Below are 17215 nucleotides of genomic sequence, written 5' to 3'. Positions count from 1 at the left end.
AAAACCCCGGAAACAGCAAAACAAGGACAAAATTCAACATACTCTCTACCAAGCCTAAACTGTACATTTTAAAAAGAGAAACTTTGAAAATTCATATCTCTAAAACTACTCACAGTACTGACCTGATTTTTCCTGTTAGTACTACTGCTAAGCCAGGAGAGCACTAAATTAAAGTTTGAGATTTCTCGGTTGAAAACCTGGGCAGTACTAGCCAACTCATTCCTGTTTCCATGACCTCTGAAACTCCCGTGTTTCTCCTTATTTTTTTTTCTCTTCACTCTCCACTTTTTTGTGCAAAGGACATGGTTTCAAAGCCGGTAGAATACAGCTCTCCTCCATTACTGTACCAAGTTTTGTAGTATTTTTTTAAGCTATCAAATAGGCAATTTAATGAGGATTCTAAAAAATGTGCTTTAAACAATCATTTTCTTACTTCAAGTGGGATTTCCACGCAATTTTGTCCCTGACTGTCTCTGAAAACTATATTTTTGGCAGTTCAAATTTTGACACCGCTTCTCTCCCTTACCGTACCAAATTTTGTAGTGTTTCTTTAAGCTATCGAATAGTAGATTCAATGAGGATTCTAAAAATGTGATTAAAACAGTCATTTTGTCACTACAAGTGGGTTTTACACGCGATTTTGTCTCTGACTCTCTTTACAAACTGTATTTTTGGCAGTTCAAACTTTGACACCGCTTGTCTCCCTTACTGTATCAAATTTTGTAGGGTTTTTTAAGCTATCAATTAGGAAATTTAATGAGGATTCTAAAAATGTGCTTAAAACAGTCAATTTCTCAGTCCAAGTGTGTTTTACACGCGATTTTGTCGCTAACTCTCTCTACAAACTGTATTTTTGGCAGTTTAAACTTTGATACCGCTTTTCTCCCTTACCGTACCAAATTTTGTAGTGTATTTTCAAGCTATCGAATAGTAGATTCAATGAGGATTCTAAAAATGTGATTAAAACAGTCATTTTGTCACAAGTGGGTTTTACACGCGATTTTGTCCCTGACTCTCTTTACAAACTGTATTTTTGGCAGTTCAAACTTTGACACCGCTTTTCTCCATTACCGTACCAAATGTTGTAGTGTTTTTTTAAGCTATCAAATAGGAAATTTGATGAGGATTCTAAAAATGTGCTTAAAACAGTCAATTTCCCACTCCAAGTGGGTTTTACACGCGATTTTGTCGCTTACTCTCCCTACAAACTGTGTTTTTGGCAGTTTAAACTTTGACACCGCTTTTCTCCATTGCCGTACCAAATGTTGTAGTGTTTTTTTAAGCTATCAAATAGGAAATTTAATGAGGATTCTAAAATTGTGCTTAAAACAGTCAATTTCCCACTCCAAGTGGGTTTTACACGCGATTTTGTCCCTGACTCTCCCTACAAACTGTGTTTTTTGCAGTTTAAACTTTGACACCGCTTGTCTCCCTTACAGTGCCAAATGTTGTAGTGTTTTTTTAAGCTATCAAATAGGAAATTTAATGAGGATTCTAAAAATGTGCTTAAAACAGTCATTTTATCACTACAAGTGGGTTTTACACGCGATTTTGTCCCTGACTCTCCCTACAAACTGTGTTTTTGGCAGTTTAAACTTTGACACCCCTTGCCTCCCTTACTGTATCAAAGTTTGTAGTGTTGTTTTAAGCTATTAATTAGGAAATTTAATGAGGATTCTAAAAATGTGTTTAAAACAGTCATTTTCAAACTCCAAGTGGGTTTTACACGCGATTTTGTCCCTGACTCTCTCAAAAAACTGTGGTTTTGGCAGTTCAAGCTTTGACACCGCTTTTCTCCCTGACCAAATTTTATAAAGTTTTCTGAGGGGTTTATATAAGAAATTTAATGAGAATTCCAAAAATATACTTAAAACTGTAATTTTCTCACTCCAAGAAGATTTTTACAGCAATTTTGTCTTTGGCTGTCCTTTCCAACTGTGTTTCTTTATTCCAAGTGGGTCACATGACTGCTTGGCTAAATTATCAGAACAGTGCTATACCAAACCAAATGAATGTAGAATTTTCTCTAATATCAACAAATCCTGATGATGGATTTCTCCAACAAAACAGGCAAATATCCATCTTCCTATTTATTAGAAAATTGAGATTGATCTTCAGCCATTAATTTTCACAGCTATTGTGTAATTTAAAGCAACTTTTAAATTTTAGAAGATGTCAGTACTTGTTGGTAATTTTATATAAAGGTCGAAGCTCCAAAAACTGTTTAGTAATTGTTTATTTAACAGAAAACAACCAACACGTCCAGTTATTATAAATTATGAACATTAAACAAAGAAAACTTGAAATGCAGAAAAATTATACTAAAACGCAAAAACAAATACTTTTTTCTTTTTTTTTCTCTTTTCTTTTCTAATCTCAGATAAGTACAGTTTTCTTTTATACGTATCAAACCGACATTTTGTTATTTAATGGTAGATGGCGCCAATTACACTCGGAATTACAATGAAGATTTCTTTAATTCCAACAGTACTGGGGTACTGCTCAAAAACACTACACACCAATTGGACGACCCTGTATAATGTATGTAATATAATTATTTTGCCTTTATACCTGTATAATCAAAAATTTGCTCATACTATATATGTTTACTAAACAGTAAATATTTAAATATAATATAGCACCAGCACCGTCCATGCTAGTATATTATAATTATTAATAATTTTTTAATTAGACTATTAATTTTGTATAAAAAATATCAATAATAACTAATGAGACGTTAAACACAAACACCAATCGTATATAATATTAATTAGTGGTAGTTTTGTTAAAAATGTACCTACATAATGCTAATGTAAAAAAATATAATGATAACAACAATTATTGTTTATATACATTTAAGATTAAGTTTAATACCGTAATGTACTTTATTATATACCTACTCAATATAACTAATTTTGTTTTTTAGATTTAGTAACTGTATTATAGGAATATTTCGTAATTTGGTATGGTTGTTATATTGGCATTGCTGTAGATATAACATTTTATATTATATTATGAAAATAAACTGTTTAATTGTTTAATGCATTTTTTATTAACTGTAGTTTAATACCATACAATGTTTAGTAATATATTTTTCTACTCCTACAGGGATATTGGATCATTCGTTAACAGTTTAGAGAACGGATAAGTAGGCAATTGCCAACGGTTGAACAAATACAGAATCCTAGACAAACTTCAGCGTGCGTAAAGAAATAGACCAACTTTTCAAATATTGAGAGTTTATTTGTGTGAAATTTGGTAAATAATTCCAATTAGTCGTAGAGAAACTCGGGCGAATTGTCCATATTGACCTCGTCCGATTGATAGCTTAAAAAAACACTACAAAATTTGGTACGGTAATGGAGAAAAGTGGTGTCAAAGTTTGAACTGCCAAAAATACAATTTGTAGAGAGTCAGGGACAAAATCGCATGTAAAACCCACTTGTAGTGACAAAATTACTGTTTTAAGCACATTTTTAGAATCCTCATTGAATCCACTATTCAATAGCTTAAAAAAACACTACAAAATTTGGTACGGTAAGGGAGAAAAGCGGTGTCAAAGTTTGAACTGCCAAAAACACAATTTGTAGAGAGTCAGCGACAAAATCGCATGTAAAACCCACTTGTAGTGACAAAATTACTGTTTTAAGTACATTTTTAGAATCCTCATTGAATCCACTATTCAATAGCTCAAAAAAACACTACAAAATTTGGTACGGTAAGGGAGAAAAACGGTGTCAAAGTTTGAACTGCCAAAAACACAATTTGTAGAGAGTCAGGGATAAAATCGCGTGTAAAACCAACTTGTAGTGACAAAATTACTGTTTTAAGTACATTTTTAGAATCCTCATTGAATCCACTATTCAATAGCTTAAAAAAACACGACAAAATTTGGTACGGTAAGGGAGAAAAGCGGTGTCAAAGTTTGAACTGCCAAAAATACAGTTTGTAGGGAGAGTCAGGGACAAAATCGGGTGTAAAACCCACTTGTAGTGAGAAAATTACTGTTTTAAGCACATTTTTAGAAGCTTCATCAAATTTCCCATTTTAATAGCTTAAAAAAACACTACAACATTTGGTACAGTAAGGGAGACAAGGGGTGTCAAAGTTTAAACTGCCAAAAACATAGTTTGTAGGGAGAGTCAGGGACAAAATCGCGTGTAAAACACACTTGGAGTAAGAAATTGACTGTTTTAAGCACATTTTTAGAATCCTCATTAAATTTCCTATTTGACAGCTTAAAAAAACACTACAAAATTTGGTACGGTAATGGAGAAAAGCGGTGTCAAAGTTTGAACTGCCAAAAATACAGTTTGTAGGGAGAGTCAGGGACAAAATCGCGTGTAAAACCCACTTGTAGTGACAAAATGACTGTTTTAAGCACATTTTTAGAATCCTCATTGAATCTACTATTTGATAGCTTAAAAAAACGCTACAACATTTGGTACAGTAAGGGAGAAAAACGGTGTCAAAGTTTGAACTGCCAAAAATACAGTTTGTAGGGAAAGTCAGGGACAAAATCGTGTGTAAAACCCACTTGGAGTGAGAAAATTACTGTTTTAAGCACATTTTTAGAATCCTCATTAAATTGCCTATTTGATAGCTTAAAAAATCACTACAACATTTGGTACAGTAAGGGAGAAAAGCGGTGTCAAAGTTTGAACTGCCAAAAATACAATTTGTAGAGAGTCAGGGACAAAATCGCATGTAAAACCCACTTGTAGTGACAAAATTACTGTTTTAAGCACATTTTTAGAATCCTCATTGAATCCACTATTCAATAGCTTAAAAAAACACTACAAAATTTGGTACGGTAAGGGAGAAAAGCGGTGTCAAAGTTTGAACTGCCAAAAACACAATTTGTAGAGAGTCAGCGACAAAATCGCATGTAAAACCCACTTGTAGTGACAAAATTACTGTTTTAAGTACATTTTTAGAATCCTCATTGAATCCACTATTCAATAGCTCAAAAAAACACTACAAAATTTGGTACGGTAAGGGAGAAAAACGGTGTCAAAGTTTGAACTGCCAAAAACACAATTTGTAGAGAGTCAGGGATAAAATCGCGTGTAAAACCAACTTGTAGTGACAAAATTACTGTTTTAAGTACATTTTTAGAATCCTCATTGAATCCACTATTCAATAGCTTAAAAAAACACTACAAAATTTGGTACGGTAAGGGAGAAAAGCGGTGTCAAAGTTTGAACTGCCAAAAATACAGTTTGTAGGGAGAGTCAGGGACAAAATCGGGTGTAAAACCCACTTGTAGTGAGAAAATTACTGTTTTAAGCACATTTTTAGAAGCTTCATCAAATTTCCCATTTTAATAGCTTAAAAAAACACTACAACATTTGGTACAGTAAGGGAGACAAGGGGTGTCAAAGTTTAAACTGCCAAAAACATAGTTTGTAGGGAGAGTCAGGGACAAAATCGCGTGTAAAACACACTTGGAGTAAGAAATTGACTGTTTTAAGCACATTTTTAGAATCCTCATTAAATTTCCTATTTGACAGCTTAAAAAAACACTACAAAATTTGGTACGGTAATGGAGAAAAGCGGTGTCAAAGTTTGAACTGCCAAAAATACAGTTTGTAGGGAGAGTCAGGGACAAAATCGCGTGTAAAACCCACTTGTAGTGACAAAATGACTGTTTTAAGCACATTTTTAGAATCCTCATTGAATCTACTATTTGATAGCTTAAAAAAACGCTACAACATTTGGTACAGTAAGGGAGAAAAACGGTGTCAAAGTTTGAACTGCCAAAAATACAGTTTGTAGGGAAAGTCAGGGACAAAATCGTGTGTAAAACCCACTTGGAGTGAGAAAATTACTGTTTTAAGCACATTTTTAGAATCCTCATTAAATTGCCTATTTGATAGCTTAAAAAATCACTACAACATTTGGTACAGTAAGGGAGAAAAGCGGTGTCAAAGTTTGAACTGCCAAAAATACAGTTTGTAGAGAGAGTCAGCGACAAAATCGCGTGTAAAACACACTTGGAGTGAGAAATTGACTGTTTTAAGCACATTTTTAGAATCCTCATTAAATTTCCTATTTGATAGCTTAAAAAAACACTACAACATTTGGTACAGTAAGGGAGAAAAGCGGTGTCAAAGTTTGAACTACCAAAAATAGAGTTTGTAGGGAGAGTCAGGGACAAAATCGCGTGTAAAACCCACTTGTAGGGTCAAAATGACTGTTTCAAGCACATTTTTAGAATCCTCATTGAATCTACTATTTGATAGCTTAAAAAAACACTACAAAATTTGGTATGGTAATGGAGAAAAGCGGTGTCAAAGTTTGAACTGCCAAAACACAGTTTGAATGGACAGTCAGAAACAAAATCACCAGTAAAACCCACTTGGAGTGATAAAATGACTGTTTTAAGCACATCTTTTGAATCCTCGTTAAATTTCCTATTCGATAGCTTAAAAAAAAACTACAAAATTTGGTAAAGTCAGGGAGAAAAGTGTTGTTAAAGTTTGAACTGCCAGAAACACGGTTTGAAAAGACAGTCAGGGACAAGTCGCCTCTAAAACCCACTTGTGTTAAGAAAAAATTACTGTTTTAAGCACATTTTTGAAAAAATTTGGAACAATCAGGGCAAAAAACGGTGTCAAAATTTGATGTGCTAGAAACACAGTTTGAAAGCACAGTCAGGTACAAAAGTGTGAGTGAGAGACAAAGAAGTTTGAGAGCACTGCAAAATTAAAAAAAAAAACACCATAAACAACTAACTGTTTATTTAATGATCGAGAGTAATTATTGGCAAACAATTAACAGCCGAACACTTATTCTACCATAAGAATAATAATAATAAAATGGGCAATCAATAATAATGCACAGCGTAAAACTCGAAATTAATAAGTATGCAGCAATTTTGTAAACAATAACGTAATAAGTGAGTGAAGAACACGAAAAATTTAATTATTTTCCAAGTAGTATAATCAATCAAATGCAAGAACCAAACCGATAAAATGTTTTACAAAGAAGACAGATTATTTTGAGATTTTTGACAAAAAAAAGAAAACACAGTGCTAGAGTCTCTATAACTTCAAAATAATTCAGTAAATCAAGACATGAACTAAAGAATTAAAAAATAAATATTAGAGTTAAAAAAAAGCGACAACAAAGGTTACATTAAGAGTTAATGATGGTGAGTAACCTAATACATGTAATTCTCAAGTTAATTCCTGCTAACTTAACTGTGTATCAACATTTTCTTAAAAGTTTGAATAATAATCAATCTTCTTTGGTTTTGAGCACGGCTTGAACGAACCACATACAAGTTACAAGTCCTTGGGAGGATTGAAATACTCCCAGTGGTGCAAATGAACAACGGTACGATCTTCCCCGTAACCCAACAAAATGAGACCGGCGATCAGCACCAGGAGAATGATCATGAAGACGTGCAAGTCCTGGTTACCGTCCGCGTTGCGCACCACGTTTTCGGTCAAGTGGTAGATCAGTCTTTTCAAAGCGTTGTTCGCCCTGGATCCGCAGGCCTGGATCAATCGGCCAGACAATTCAGGGATGGACGGCTCGGATAAGCGTCGTGGCAACCTCCGAGGTCCTGACGAAGACACGTCTTCATCAGAGGTCGAGTGTGACCTGGACAGTTTGTTATTTTTGTCTGCATTACTATTTGCGTTGACTCACCTGGATACAGGTCGGGATCTGTGGTGTCTTTTCCGTCTTGGAGCTGTTGGAATGTTGTCGTCCACGTACTGTCTGGCGCGCAAAGCGTAAAAACTGGCCGGAGGCTGTGAAGGTAGATAGAAACTACCTTCAGAGGGCTGCGGTGGTCTTGGTGGTGGCTGATCGTCCACTTCCGGTTCGAGCATTTCACTGTTTCGGCCTTGACTGAAAGATAAATTATCTATAGATGAATAAAAAAAATAATAAAAAATAAAAAATAACTCTATACAAAACGGCAGTTTTTGATGCGGTTTGGACTATCATTGGGCTTGATTTATTGACTTTCGGCTGATGGTATCAAATTATACAAAAGCATTTCTGCGACGTGTTTCACCGTTTTCGAGATATTTTAGGCTCCGTTTTGGCCTAGTGCAACCTCCACAAAACCTTCAAAGCAGCCGGAAATCGTCAATTCAAAACCGATTTAAATGATTTTTGAATATAATTGTAGCTGGTTGTTAGTAGTTTAATCCCTGAAATTTTCAGAATTTTTGCTTTCCTATTAAGGGAGATACGGGTCCAAGTGTGTCTTGCCGTCGATGAACTAAACGTGGCAAATGGGTGGGTTTTGTGGTCCCTTAACTAAGGCAAAGGGTGCTTCGCCAAAACATTTCCAAAGTCACATTAGTTGCTTCATGGCCTTGCCAATAAAACTACAAAAGCAGATCTGCGACGTGTTTCACCGTTTTCGAGATATTTCAGGCCCCATTTTGGCCTAGTGCAACCTCCACAAAACCTTCAAAGCAGCCGGAAATCGTCGATTCAAAACCGATTTAAATGATTTTTACATGTGATTGTAGCTGGTTGTTAGTAGTTTAATCCCTGAAGTTTTCAGAATTTTTGCTTTCCTATTAACGGAGATATGGGTCCAAGTGTGTCTTGCCGCCGATGAACTAAACATGGCAAATGGGTGGGTTTTGTGGTCCCTTAACTAAGGCAAAGGGTGCTTCGCCAAAACATTTCCAAAGTCACATTAGTTGCTTCATGGCCATGCCAATAAAACTACAACGGCAGATCTGCGACGGGTTTCACCGTTTTCGAGATATTTCAGGCTCCGTTTTGGCCTAGTGCAACCTCCACAAAACCTGCAAAGCAGCCGGAAATCGTCAATTCAAAACCGATTTAAATAATGTTTGCATGGGATTGTAGCTGGTTGTTAGTAGTTTAATGCCTGAAATTTTCAGAATTTTTGCTTTCCTATTAAAGGAGACACAGGTCCATGTGTGTCTTGCCGCAGATGAACTAAACGTTCAAAATGAGTGGTTTTTCTGGTCTCCCAACAAAGCCAAAGGGTGTTTTACCAAAACATTTCCAATATTACATTAGTTGCTTCATGGCCATGCCAATAAAACTACAAAAGCAGATCTGCGACGGGTTTCACCGTTTTCGAGATATTTGAGGCTCCGTTTTGGCCTAGTGCAACCTCCACAAAACCTTCAAAACAGCCGGAAATCGTCAATTCAAAACCGATTTAAATAATGTTTGCATGGGATTGTAGTTGGTTGTTAGTAGTTTAATCCCTGAAATTTTCAGAATTTTTGCTCTCCTTTTATCTTCTTCTCTTGTTACAGCAGCCTTTTGCATCCTGAACATATAGGTCTCCCCTTGCTGCTTCCATTCGGATCGGTTCATTGCCATCTGGTCTCATTTCCTTCCCGCTATCTCTTTTATGTCGTCGATCCATCGTTTCTCTGGACGACCAGTACTTCTTTTATGTTGCCTTGGACGCCACTGTACTATATGTCTTGTCCATCTGTCATTGGACAAGACCCACCCAACGCCATTTCTGACGTGCGATGTGCTCTATAACATCGTCGACTTTTGTTCTTTTTCTAATTCCTTCGTTCTGTATATGATCCCTTAGGATTACCCCCAACATAGTTCTTTCGATTGCTCATTCTGTTGTTCTTAGTCTCTTGTTTCGTTTTTAATCTTAGTGCATTTTGGTTTTTCCCCTGAACAGATCTGTTTTGTCGCTGTTTCTTATTTTTTGTTCCAATTGTGTTGGTTATTTTTTGCTTTGCTATTAACTGTCTCTAAACACCCTATATGGCTCTATCGGTTAAGAGAGTTGACTTAAACTATGCAGCACATAATATGGGACCTACACGTGACTTAAAATGTCAGTTCAAAGATACAGCATTAATTTGAGATGAGAAATCGATACTTCTTGAGTCACAGGATGTTAACTGGAGAACAGCCAAAAACGTCCCGAGATATTGACCTAAACAACGCTTCCTTATGTTAAAACAAATCCAAAATGAATTATTGATACTACTTGAAAATTTCACCTTTTTACAAATTTGGATCCCATCGACAAAACGTGTTTTTTCGGGTTTCTTGGGTCCCAAATAGTGGCAAACGGCCATTGAGAGCTCCCGGAAAATGGGCATAAGATCACGAAAATCGGAAAAACGCATTTTTTAGGTTTTTGCCGAAATTTACTCTATATTTTAGCAGTGAGCACAAATTTCCGGTGTTTTTGTCAATGTGAGGCTAGGATGGTCAGAGGACCTCAAAAGAAGCCAACCCGCGATTTTGGTTGGATTTCCTAACCCATAATCTACTTAAATTAGGCTATTTTAAGCCAATATTTACCAATTTCGAAAATTTTTTCGGTTTTTGTTAAGATATCTTAAATTTTTTATTTTTTTTTTATCAGGACTAGATAAAAGAACGAAGGAAGATCCATATTAAATAGAAAAGAATTGCACAACACCAATGGGCTTGGCTAAAATATCAAAAACTATCGTAAATTTTCGTCGTTCAAACATGTCATTTGATAATTTATAAAGGACACTCTGGGCTACAATCGGTCAAAAAAATTCAACTTGATATCTGTCAAAATAGCCGAGTTATGGACTGTCAAAGTGATAGGAGTAGAAATCTCAACCTGCCAATGCAACTCGGATATTATCGTCCAATAACTCGGATAGACATTTTGCGTACAATTTGTCAAAAAAATCAACTGGATATCTGTCAAAATAACCGAGTTATGGGCTGTCAAAGTGACAATAGTACAAATTGTGACGTTCCAGTGCATCTGGGTAAATTTAGTGCAATAACTCAGTTAGTTGACATTTGCCGTTCAAACATATCATTTAATAATTTGTAGAAGAAGCTCTGGGCTACAATCTGCCACAAAAATAAACTCGATACCTGTCAAAACGACCACGTTACGGCCTGTCAAACTGACAGGAGCAGAAATCTCAACCTGCTAGTGCAACTCGGATATTTTCGTCCAATAACTCGGATAGTTGACATTTTGCGTACAAACATGACATTTGACAGTTTGTAGATGATAATCTGGGCTACAATCTGTCAAAATAGCCGAGTTATGGACTGTCATAGTGATAGGAGTAGAAATCGCAACCTGCCAATGCAACTAGGATATTTTCGTCCAATAACTCGGATAGTTGAAATTTTGCGTACAAACGTGGCATTTGACAGTTTGTAGAGAAAACTTGACATTTTGTCTACAATTTGACACAAAAATCAAATGGATATCTGTCAAAATAACCGAGTTATGGGCTGTCAAAGTGACAATAGTACAAATTGTGACGTTCCAGTGCATCTGGGTAAATTTAGTGCAGTAACTCAGTTAGTTGACATGTGTCGTTCAAACATGTCATTCGACAATTTGTAGAAGAAGCTCTGGGCTACAATCTGTCACAAAAATAAACTCGATACCTGTCAAAACGACCGAGTTACTGGCTGTCAAATTGACAGGAGCCGAAATCTCAACCTGCTAGTGCCAGTCGGATATTTTCGTCCAATAACTCGGGTAGTTGACATTTTGCGTACAAACATGACATTTGACAGTTTGTAGATGATACTCTGGGCTACAATCTGTCAGAAAAATCAACTCGATACCTGTCAAAATAACCGAATTATGGGTTAAACTTGGACTTTTACGATTTTTACCGATTTTGGAATTTTTGCTATAACAAAATTCGATGTTGCCTATTTTCAATAACTATTATCAAAAATTTGCAATTTCCTTGTAGATTTTACGTTTTCTGTTATTCATTAACATGTAATGTTTTTACTCTTGCAAAATTGGCAACATCGCAATTTGCTATAACAAAAAACGCAAAATCAATATAAATCGTATGTGCATGTTTTTAAGTGATTTTACGATAGTTTAGTAGGTAAAAATTGACCTAAAATGGACCAATTTAAGTAAGTACCATGTAAAATGAACTAATTTATGTAAGTAAGGTGACAACCCTACCAAAATCTTGGGTTAACTTCTTTTAAAGTGTCCTGATCTTCCTAGAACCTCACATGTCTTCTCCTCGCTAAAATATAGGGCACATTTTGGCAAAAAGTTAAAAAGTGTCATTTTCCAAATTTTCTAAGCGTATTCCAATTTTCCGAGAGCTCCCAATAGCCGCTTCCCACTATTTGGGACCCAAGAAATCCAAAAAAACACTTTTAGACGATGAGACCAAAAATGACCCAAATTTCGTTACGTAGATGAGCAAGAGTAAATCACCTGGGGGATTGTTCGGCCGTACGCTCCTCCAGAGTGCACCCTCTGGGAGGGGGTAGAGGTGGTTCCAAACTCACTACGGGATGGGGAAGGTCGGGTTCAGTCGGAGTTTTTTTTTGTTGGTCCTGTTGCAACTGCGTGACGATGAGTTGCTCCAGGATATGAGCTGGTAACTCCACGTCATTCAGGACCACGGGGCCTCCTTTGCCGGTTATTTCGTTTGTGGCAATTGAGGATGCGTCGAGTTCGGACACTATCACCTTGGAGGCCAATAATTGGTTGACTCTTAAACGTTCCACGTCCAAATCGGCGGCCTAGAATAAGTCGAAAAGTCACATGTATCAGATAACAAAAATTATTTTTATCTGTTTATTTACAACAGATAATCAGACTAGGTACTGCTAGACAAACCCTTAGCAAAGTACAAAGATTGGCATGCCTATGCATAACAGAAGCCATGAGAACATATCCTCCCTGAGCCGCTGAGGCAGCTTTGTCTAGAATGGCTAAGAACGGAGTTGGAGGAGGATTGCTAGTAAGTAGGACAGTTTGGATATCTCTATCAAAAAACATTCCACATCTGACGTACCCCAAAGATGAAACTATCAAGAAATATATGCATAACTATGGTTCCACCAAGTTAAGTAACAAGAGAGAGTGGACCAATGAATCTGTTACTTACCGTCTGGACAAACACACCATTAAATGGTATGCAGATGGGTCCAAGACACATAAGGGAACAGGAGCAGAAGTGTTTGGGCCAAGAACCAAGTACTCGTAGCCAATGGGTAACTACCCCAGTATCTTTCAGGCGGAAATTTACGCAATAGAAAGATGCGCTCAGTTCAGCATTGACAACGGCTATGGCAAGCAGGATAATGCAATTCTGACCGATAGTCAGAGGGTCCACCATAGTCAGTCACCTTGCGCTGGGTTCCATGACACAAATAAATTGGGGAAAATGAGAAAGCCAACATTCTGGCTAAAAAAAGATTCCTTTTACGGGACCAGAACCCTTCTCTGGCTTGGGGGACGTCACCTGTAAACACGAGCTGAAATTGAAGAAAGAACACGGAAAAGCCAAGCTCTGGGAACAACTCACTGGACTGGCGCATTCTAAGAAACTTCTTGGAGGTTACAACCGGGAAAGGAGTAATGAATTGGATTGAGCAAGAGAAACCTATGCTTAGTTACAGGTTTCCTCTCAGGACACAGATGTCGCTTGAGAGGCCACCTGAAGCGGATAGGCCCAGAAAAACACTGCTGATTATGTGAGGATGAGGAAGAAACTCCTGAGCACTTTGTAAATGTGATGCAGTCTCAAACATAAGGACCAACTTGTTTAGTAGCAGCATCATCAACGATGAGAGAGAGATTTCTTCTCTAAAACCGATTCAGCTGCTGGCTTTTATTAAGGCCTTGAAGCTAAAGGAGAAACTGGGATGAGACTAGCCTCAGCCCAGATCCTAGAAAAGGGAGTACAATAGGCCGCAAGGTCGCAGAGCATTGTCACCCCGACAGCTACAAATCTACAAACTACAAATTAATAAAATCAATTTTCGAAGCCAATAAACTTGATGTCCTTCTTGCCTTTCCAGAAGATCCACACAACAGCACAATACAAAGAGCATTGAATAACAATTTACACAAAAATGGTTGAGTGATATTTCGAAAGCTTTGAAAAGGAAAAGTGGCATCCATGGCAAGTGGAACGTGTCATAAGGCTCGATATAACGGACATAACGAATTTGTAGCAAAAGGTGATTTTTAAAACAAAACTTCGTGTGAATCCACCGCAAAAGATAAACGTTTGGGCCGGAATTATAAACAATCAGATCATAGGACCATACTTTTTTGAAGAAAATTTAACTGGTTCTGGATATCTTCAATTTCTTCAAGATTTTCAGTTACCACAAACTGAACCAACTATTTCCAAAACAAGTGCCTACTTAAATAATGTTTTCCCAGGTAAATGGATGGAGATGAGAAGGTGGATGAAGGATTTAAGCCCATGGGATTTTTTAGTGGGGAGAAGAGGTAAAAATTGTTTTTTTAAATCTGCTATGTCAAAAACTTGGTAAAGGTAGCCTTGAAACTCGATTTTTCAAGCTGAAAGCAGTTTTAAAGCCCTAAAAATAGTCCAGAGTTCTAAGAACATGAAAAGCAAAATAAAAAAAACTTGAAAAGTTAGTCTTCAAGTCAATTTTCATAAATCTAATGTCAATATCCTGTATTTAAGACTATTTTCAAGACTAAAATATTGAAATGTGTTTTGAAATTATGAAAACTTACTTCAAATGCAAATTGTAAGCTTCTGATGTCACTTTTCTTTGGTTCAGAGTCACTTTTTGGTGTACAAGTCAATTTTCAAGGTTTTGATGTGTGAATTTGTAGTAAAAAATTCTAGGAAAAGTACTTTTTCATGTCTACAAGTCAATTTTCAATACTAAACTTTTTCAACTTCTCTGAAAACTATGACGATTACAAAGACAGCTTTTAAGCCTCTCAAGTCAGTTTTCACCGTTTCAAAGTGAATTTACTGGTTTCTAAGTCAATTTTCAAGACTAAAGTCTTTCAATTTGTCTGAAAACTATGAAAACTGGTTACAAAAACCATCTCTAAGCCTCTCAAGTCAATTTTCACCGTTTCAAAGTATATTTACTGGTTTCTAAGTCAATTTTCAAGACTAAAGTTTCAATTTGTCTGGAAACTATGAAAACTGTCTACAAAAAAATTTTTTAAGCTTCTAAGTCAATTTTCGCCACTTTAAAGTAAATTTACTGGTTTCTAAGTCAATTTTCAAGACTAAAGTCTATCAATTTGTCTGAAAACTATGAAAACTGGTTACAAAAAACATCTCTAAGCCTCTCAAGTCAATTTTCACCGTTTCAAAGTAAATTTACTGGTTTCTAAGTCAATTTTCAAGACTAAAGTCTCTCAATTTGTCTGGAAACTATGAAAACTGTCTACAAAAAAATTTTTTAAGCTTCTTAAGTCAATTTTCGCCATTTTAAAGTAAATTTACTGGTTTCTAAGTCAATTTTCAAGACTAAAGTCTTTCAATTTGTCTGGAAACTATGAAAACTGTCTACAAAAACATTTTTGAGCTTTGAAGGACTGTATTTTCCTTAGGAAGCATTTTTCAGCAAAATGACAACTTATGTTTTGATGGGCTATAAAATGGTGAATTATTGACATTTAAAACTGGACCACCCTGTACTATTACGTGCGGAATGTGGAACAAAAGAACACTGACCTGAATTAATTCCGCTTTGACAACTTTAGGCTCGCCTGGCGGATCTCTGAGCAACTTGAAACTTTCCGGAACTTCCGAAGGTTCTTCGTCTTCAGATGTTTCTTTGCTCACCGGAACGATACGTTCCTTTGACAGTTGGTGGTCTGGTAGGACTGTGCTGCCATCCAACGGTTTTACCACCAAACTACCATGAGTCACAGTCTCTTCAAACGAGTATTGGGTAGGAGTGATCAACTCGCGACGTACACGAGGATCGTAAAGTTCGAAACGTTGCACCACCACGTCACTTTGGGTCGTTCTGGGCGGAATTACTATATCAGAGGGCTCTTGGCAGACAAAATCGGGTGGCAAAGGTTCAGTTTGTGTGCTAACGTTCTCTTCCTTACTGGCGGAGCCAACTTGCGGTATATTAGAGTTAGTTATGTCCTGGAGGGAACGTCGAGTAGTTTTGGGTTTCCTCGGAGGCCTGGGTGGTGCTGGAAGTGGTCTTTGTCGCATTTTCTGCACTATCTCCCCCGATACCAGGTCTTTTGTCACCTCCTCATCATGCGCTCGTACTACCTGGCAGTAAGGAATTGGAATAAATAAATAAACAATTTGAAATCAAAACTACAACCTCATTTTCTTTATTGTCGTTCTCGTAAGGTGATGAGTCTTCCGGTTTGCTACCTCGGACGTGGCTCAAGGTGCTGTAGTTGCGCAAAGGTCGCACCGGAGCTTTTTCTGATCGGTTCAGGCCCAAGTTTCTTGGCACAGTTGAAAATTTCTCTACCTGTGCCAAATTGTTGGATTATTAACTGTTCTGGGTTCGGGACCAAACTGACAAATTCTACCAATTTGGTTCAAAGTTTGTTGGCAATGTTGCCAAACTCACAAATTCTAACAATTTGGTTCAAAGTGTGTTTGGAATGTAGCCAAATTGACAAGTTCTACTAATTTAGTTCGAAGAGGGTTTGCAATGTGACCAAACTGACAAATTGATGAGTTTGCTTAGATCACCGTATTTTTTGGCCAAAAAATTTGTGGTTAAGCGTTGTATAGTCATTTCAAGGACATATAGAGTATAAAGAGAGAGAGTACTTACATCGCGCTTCTTTCTTGGTGGTGGCGTTCTCGGTGGCGGCAATGGCGGCTCTCGTTGCTTTGTCTTGTCTACAATAGCGTAACCCATACAATCCCTAATGTCCTGAACGCAAGGCTCTTCCACACAAGGCTGAACACCCTGCAATCCCGGTATTGTCGAGAATTTGGACAAACTGCTCGTGTTTGAGTTGGATCTCCGGCTTGGACGTCTTGGAGGTTGCACATCCGGCTCCTCCATCAAAATCGATTCGTTTTCAGATTGAGTGAGGCTTTTTAAACTGCGATGTTTCCTGGGCGGAGCACTCGGTTGTACCTGTTGAATACAAGTTAGATATTGTCACGAATGGAAATTAACTTAAATGGTGGACTTATTAACTTAAATAATAAAAATATTTGAGAATGGTAAAATAATAAATGCACGAGGCAAGCAGAATGCACGTAGTGCATTATACTTAATTTTAGCGATGACATATCACCGCTACTGCTATGAAGGAATATAAAAAATGAGCGACAACCGATTTGGTATAAATAAGGTTCAAAACCCGTTAGTAAGGCAGACGGTCGGAGACGGTTAGAAGCCTCCGTCTCGTGCCACAGTATGTAGTCCCGAATTCTGTAGCCCGCACCGGGTTCGTAAATTAACGAAATAATTTACGAACCTTTATGACAATAATCGCGAGTGC

General features: G+C 37.0%; 1 protein-coding gene across 3 annotated transcripts in view; it reads right to left on the bottom strand.

Annotated features, from left to right (window-relative positions):
- Positions 1–6728: 6728 nt before the first annotated feature.
- The window catches only part of LOC145731618 (uncharacterized), a 46223-nt gene continuing 35736 nt past the window's right edge, over positions 6729–17215 (bottom strand). For all 3 annotated transcript variants that reach the window (XM_081983476.1, XM_081983478.1, XM_081983477.1), the window contains exons 19-24: positions 16534–16845; positions 16066–16221; positions 15450–16010; positions 12197–12507; positions 7660–7863; positions 6729–7611 (exon numbers count right to left, since the gene is read on the bottom strand). In XM_081983476.1, coding sequence (XP_081839602.1) covers positions 7290–7611; positions 7660–7863; positions 12197–12507; positions 15450–16010; positions 16066–16221; positions 16534–16845 — 1866 coding nt within the window. In that variant the 3' untranslated portion in view covers positions 6729–7289. The remainder of the gene's footprint in view (positions 7612–7659; positions 7864–12196; positions 12508–15449; positions 16011–16065; positions 16222–16533; positions 16846–17215) is intronic.

This window comes from Ips typographus, linkage group LG7 (genome assembly GCF_016097725.1).
Source record: "Ips typographus isolate SLU linkage group LG7, UJ_Ityp_2.0, whole genome shotgun sequence".
Taxonomy (NCBI): domain Eukaryota; kingdom Metazoa; phylum Arthropoda; class Insecta; order Coleoptera; family Curculionidae; genus Ips; species Ips typographus.
Note: the sequence above shows the minus strand (reverse complement) of the source record. Positions and strands in the feature narration are given on the sequence as shown.